Source organism: Kryptolebias marmoratus, linkage group LG8 (assembly GCF_001649575.2).
Source record: "Kryptolebias marmoratus isolate JLee-2015 linkage group LG8, ASM164957v2, whole genome shotgun sequence".
Taxonomy (NCBI): Eukaryota; Metazoa; Chordata; class Actinopteri; order Cyprinodontiformes; family Rivulidae; genus Kryptolebias; species Kryptolebias marmoratus.
The window spans coordinates 4,995,782-5,001,879 of NC_051437.1; the positions used below are offsets into that span (position 1 = coordinate 4,995,782).

At 37.3% G+C, this 6,098-nt stretch overlaps 1 protein-coding gene across 1 annotated transcript in view; it reads right to left on the reverse strand.

The window, feature by feature from the left end:
• Positions 1-5,497, reverse strand: part of ada (adenosine deaminase) — a 30,207-nt gene extending 24,710 nt beyond the window's left edge. Inside the window, exons 1-2 of the mRNA XM_017435911.3 lie at positions 5,347-5,497; positions 458-519 (exon numbers count right to left, since the gene is read on the reverse strand). Of these exons, the coding sequence (XP_017291400.1) occupies positions 458-519; positions 5,347-5,391 (107 nt within the window). The 5' untranslated portion in view covers positions 5,392-5,497. The remainder of the gene's footprint in view (positions 1-457; positions 520-5,346) is intronic.
• Between the last annotated feature and the right edge of the window lie 601 nt (positions 5,498-6,098).

The window sequence follows — 6,098 nt, forward strand, 5'->3', positions numbered from 1 at the left end:
TGCCATGGGTTCTCACAGAATGAACTTGTTTATAGAAGTGATGTTGAATTTTCTTCCCTTGGGAACCAGACTGACTTGCCTTTCCCTAACTCCTCCTTCTGGTCCAGTATTTCAATATCTTTAATAAAAGCACCTGTGTTGATTTGGAGGACCAGAGCTTTGATTCGGAGCTTCCCTGTTCAGAACTGCTCTCTATATTCTGTGCACATTATATAAATAAACTTGCTTGAGTGATTTCATCTAACAGTGCCTGGAAATTCATTTATTGCTGCCACAACAGCAGAACCTAAAGTTGTTCTGCAAAACTAATATTTCGAGATTCCAAACCACACACAGGAAAAAATGGTCTTATCTTGCTGTTTAAACATGCAAGCAAATATTTGAAACTCATATAAGAACAATAAAACCTAATGTCAATATGTTAATGCTGTAATAAAATGAAAGTAAATCAACCTACTTGGCAACATCCAAAATAGTCTGCACCCTGATGGCTCCATCGAGGTGTACATGCAGCTCAACCTGTGGATGAGGAAGAGGACTATTTAAGCAATCAATCCAAGTTGTTTCTTTTTACATAAGTGTTGAAAGAATGTCTGTGACTGTAGGGAAAGAAAGATTTAATGTGGTTGTGTTTAAAAATAGAGGAAAAAGAGAGAGCATTGGCGTTGAAGTTTAAGGTTTTGGCTGCAGCTCATCATGAATACAGAACGCGTGATTGGGCAACTCGTAGTGAAAAGGCCAGGGGTGCCACAAGGGGCAAAAAGAAAAATCTGTTCTGGCTTTCCTTCTGTCGCTGAAAGCTATGATTTATTTTGGCAGATGACACAGATAAATGGTTATCCATCTTTACCAGCTGAGGCCTCAGCTTGGACAGGTTACAAAGTTGGGAAAAAAGCAGTAAATGAGCCTCTTTCTGACTGAGAGTTGAAATTCTTCCAGTTTCTGTTTTAGTTCTGCAAAACCTCACAAGACTTAACTTGTAATTTTCACTGCTTGACAATCTGGCTCTTTGTCAGAGTAGAAATAAAAAAACAAATGTTTCTTAAGATCATACTGAAGAACAGATTTATGATAAATGGTGTCAGTGAAGCTGTAATTTGTTCTTGTGAAAGGAGAACAACTCCTACTCCAACAGATTCTTTTGTAAAAGGCTGGACAGTAATTGAGCTTGAAAATGACTTCAGTACAATAAAATTTTTGAATCAGATGTTCTGAAAAGAAGCTCTCCATATTGGTGCTTAAGTTTATGAAATAAAAAATAAATGGCGTGCCTACAAAAAGATGAAAATAATTAAAAGGCCTACCATTCCTTGAAGATTATGTGTTGAAAATGACTCTCAGCTTTCCCCACACCACACCAAATTTTAGCAAATTTGACAAAGGTATAGCTGTTTTTATGTTTCGTAAGGTTAGTTGGGAATGGCAGCCATGTTATGTCTGACTGACTTATTTACTAAAGGTAAATCAGATGTAAATCTACATCTAATTATTACTTTCTGAGAGTTTAAATAAAATCTATGCAGTGGTTCAGGAGATTTCTTTGCTAACAAACAGACAAACAAACACACAAAAAGGCAAAGACATTATTGCCTTTTTGCCTTCGGTGGCGGGGAAAAAACAAAAAAGGTGGAATGGTTATTGACTAATTAGCTTGTCACAAATAACCAGCAATAATTTGAATAGTTATTTGAATTTGTTTGTTTTTAGAGCATTCTTTCTATTTTATTTTATTGTATTTTTTTGTAATTTGAGGATAACTTGTTAGCCTTTTCCACAGTAGACACAATGATGTATCAGATCAGTATCTCCTAAGATAATTACTTTATTGTCATCCTCAAATTATATTACAATTACCGAAATAGCAAAATTGAGTCCATCCAGATGCTTTTCTCTCCACCACAGGCATTAAGTGTGTTACTGAACTTTTCTGGGTGTCTTTTTATTGTGTGCTTTGCTTCCATGTTTGTGACAGTCGGAGCATCACAGCTGTTTCCAGAGAGAGAACAGCTGCTTGACTCATCTTCAAGCTGAGGACATCCTGAACACACAGCAGTTCCTACAGTTCATGGAGATACGTTATATAATCCTGTTGCGCTGACGATCTGTACATCCTTTCTGAGATCAACGCTGAAACTGTTACACAAATCCATGAACCCAGAAAGGAAGTTCTCATGAACTGAAGACGATGTTCTGGACTGACTTCCAGTTATGACTCATGTGAAGCATTGTTTGACCTCCTGCCATGCTGCCTTTTCTTTATATGTATATTTGCTACAAGTAATGTGATCCAGCTGGGCCACGCTGAAGCAGAAACTCTCTGAAAGCAGGCACTTGGTTAGATTCACTGGAAAATTTCTCTGTTCTGTCTCACAGAGCAAGAAATTAAAACATGAATTATGAAAATATTTATCAGATTGATCAACAGTGAAGGGGGTAGTATCTTTGCCTCTATCTGTGTGTGTGTTCATTTGTCTGTACTGTTAGCAAAACATCTCACAAATCACAGAGCAGATTTTAATTAAACTTTCAAAAAGTAATTATTGGGTTGACATCTACATCTGATTAACATTTGGGGTAATTACAGATGGCTGCCACAGCAAAGCAATTTTAGTAAACACAAAAATGACTATAACTCAGTTTTATAGATATTGAGCTAAAACTTGGTGTGGTTGTAACTGACACTGATCCCCAACTTACACTGAGCACTAACAGATCACACAAGATCTGTGTTTCAAACTTTGGCATTAATTATTAAAATAAACTCTGTTAGCAAAATATCTCTTGATTCAGTGGATGAATTTTAATTAAATGTTCAGAAAGTATTCAGTTCATGTACAGCTACAATACAAAAATGGCTATAACTCAGACAGTTTTATAAGGATACTGAGCTAAAATCTGGTGTGGTTGTAGCTGAGAGTCATTCACAACACATACTCAAAGTGCTGACAGATCATTTAAAGAATCCAATACTGCATGAGATGGTGCATATTGCATTTCTCAGATAAGATGATTTTAGTCTAAAAGTACTGCATAAAAAGCGGCGGGTGATATGCATTCTTACAAGGAACGCTAGCCCTTTAATTTTTACATGGTTTAAAATGATTTAATAGACCTTTTTCACTCTTCCGCGTTTTAAAGCGGAAGTGGTGCGCAACAACTTCCGGTGGCTATAGCATTAGCAGTAGATAGTGAGAAAAATGGCTCAGTCTCGTCACGGTTGTTTTTGTTCAGTTCCTGGTTGTTCTTGTGGGGCTTTTTTATTGGGGCTTGTCTTTGGGTTTTAGAGTTGGAATTAATTCTTAGATATAGATTTAGTAACCTTAAGTTTGTATTTAGTTTACATTACTTTTATGGGGATTTAATTGTTTTTATTGGATGTAATATTTTGTTGCTTTATTTTAATATTTTAAAAAAATATATTTTTGCTCTGCTTTAACTCTCATGCTTTAATCAGATATATTTCATTGTTTAGAATTTTTTCTACACAAATTTCAGTGTTGTTAAAAAAAGAGATGAACTTTTGCAGTCTTTTACAGATGTTATACACCAAAGGATTAGGAAAGAAAGAAAATGCATAAAACATATATTTATCCCATAATGGTGATTTAAACCCATCTGTATCAGACAGAAAACAAAGGTCAAAGAATGGAGTCAAAATTTCTTCACTTGTGAAAAGATTAATTTAATTATATTAAATTATAAATGCTCATTCTGTGATAACTCTGTAGCTACTACTTTTAAAAGCTGGGTGTCAAACTCAGTTACACAAGGGGGCCAAAATTACAAACTTGGTTTTGGCTGAAGTCCAAAAAAACTTACTGAAAGAAAAAAGAAAAAAAATTGTCTTGGTTTTCAGAAATGATTTGTCAAATTCATAAAGAAATACAAATTGGGATTTGTAAATCTTTAACCAGTGACATTATGTGGACATTAGAACAAACATTACTTATTTGTTAAGATCAAAATGTCTAAATTAAAGACCAATCATTACATTTATTTTCTCTGTCTTGTTCTCTTATCAGCAGGTTTAGTTTTGATTATTTCTTAGTAATCCATTTTATCACAGTCCATCAAATCAGCTACAATGGAATTATTAATGTTTAACTTTGAAATAAAAAGAGAAAATGTAAATTTATTCTGACTGTTGTTCTGATGTACATCAGTTCAGGTCAGATACCTGATATCTTTCCAAGTGAAAATTAAAGATCACAAAAAATTCTAATATTTATTTTGTCACTTTTTTCAGCTATAGAAATGGCAAATTGAAAAGTCTGCTTTAAGTAGGCTCTGTTTTAAGCAAAATGAGAAGCAACAGAGACTTGATCCGTTGCTGATTTACACGCCAATTTTAAAACATTCAAAATTTTATCTCACGGCCCAATAATGGGTGCCGTGAGTTTGTGCCTTGAGTCTGATACTTGTGCTGTAAAGCAAAGTCCACATCTGAAGTTTGGATGTTGAACCACTCAAGGTACACTGCAGTACACAATGACCCCATGGCTGGTATCAGTACTACAGAGACATTAATATGTAATGAGCAGCTTCCACTGCCCAAGGTCTCCATACTCCACCACCACCACCACCCTCACCATATGCCAACAGTGCCCATCTCTTTTACAGATGTGTTTGTGTCTTGTCACGTATCTCTTTTCTTTAGTCTGACTCAATCATTTCCTGTTTTCTTATCAGATGTCATGTTCTGAGCAGAGCAGGTGCATTTTCAGACTCAAAGGGCACAGTATCAGGGCTGTGTGCCTGATGTGAAAGCGTGCACTCCCTGACACCACATGACAGATCTGGTCTTCTCTGCCACTCTCTCATTCAGTCACACTGTGTCAAAACAAGGTGCTGCTGTAAATCAAATGAAGGGACATTCATCATCAAAAGGAAGCAGAAGTGTACAGTTTCACTGATCTCACAGAGGCAAATCAACATTCAGACTGTTTCACTTTCACACAGTCCTGATCTATAAAAGATGAAGTATTCAGAGCGCTCCTTTCACTCAGCTGTCATACTTGTTTGTTTTGTTTTTTTCTTTAAGGAAGGATAACGAAACTATACGGCAGAAATCCTCTTCCTTGTCTGAAGCCGGTTACTGTTATGCCAACAAAGGAAGCAGTCTTATGTGTTAAAGTTTTCATTTGTTCTTTCTTCTCTGTTAACAATGTTGATTCATACATCAGGTTCCTTTATATATGTTTGTGGCGGCTGCTCTCCGGTTTGGACTCACTGTACTGACTGTACAAGCAGCTGCAGAAACACGCCGCCGTCAATAACTCGGCTCCTTCTCACTCCTCTGACTGATCGTCGTGCTGCCGGGAAAGGACCGGGGAGGAAACCACGTACCTTAGGCTTGCTGAACACCTCTCGCTCCGTGGGGAACTCGGCCATGATCGGGAGCCCTGAGCTGCCGGTGAGTCTGCTGCTGCACACAGAGCAGAGAGCTGCAGCTCCTCTCTCTTATATTCATGAGTCAGAGACACGCCTCTGACCGGCACCATGCACCGGCAAGTGCGCCCAGCAGATAACAGGAGGCCGGGGACGGTGCACCGTGCTCCAGCCTCCAGCCTCCTCTCTGCATTATCACTGGCTGGGTGCAGGCTGTGGGCAGACGGTGACAGCAGCTTTGCTCCCATGTGATGAGGAGCTTTGCAGTAGGCTAATTAATCTTATCGAACCAGGTCAGGAAACGGAGTGACTTTCTTTAAGTATAAATAAGTAACCTCATTAGAGACTCAAAAAAGCTGACACCTGGTGTATTGCGAATATGCCTACTGTTTGTAACAACAAACTACTAAATAAATAATATATTTACCTGAATTTCAGGTACAGTTTCCGATATGTTTTGGTCCTGGTTAGAACCCTGTAGTTTCATATTAAATGGTACATATGAAGGGCAGGACATTTTCTGTGTTCGGGAGCATAGAGTTGAAAATACCTCCTAGGAAAAAAAGTGGAGACTTTGTGATAAGTCAAGTTAATTAACATCCATCCATCTATCTATCTATCTATCTATCTATCTATCTATCTATCTATCTATCTATCTATCTATCTATCTATCTATCTATCTATCTATCTATCTATCTATCTATCTATCT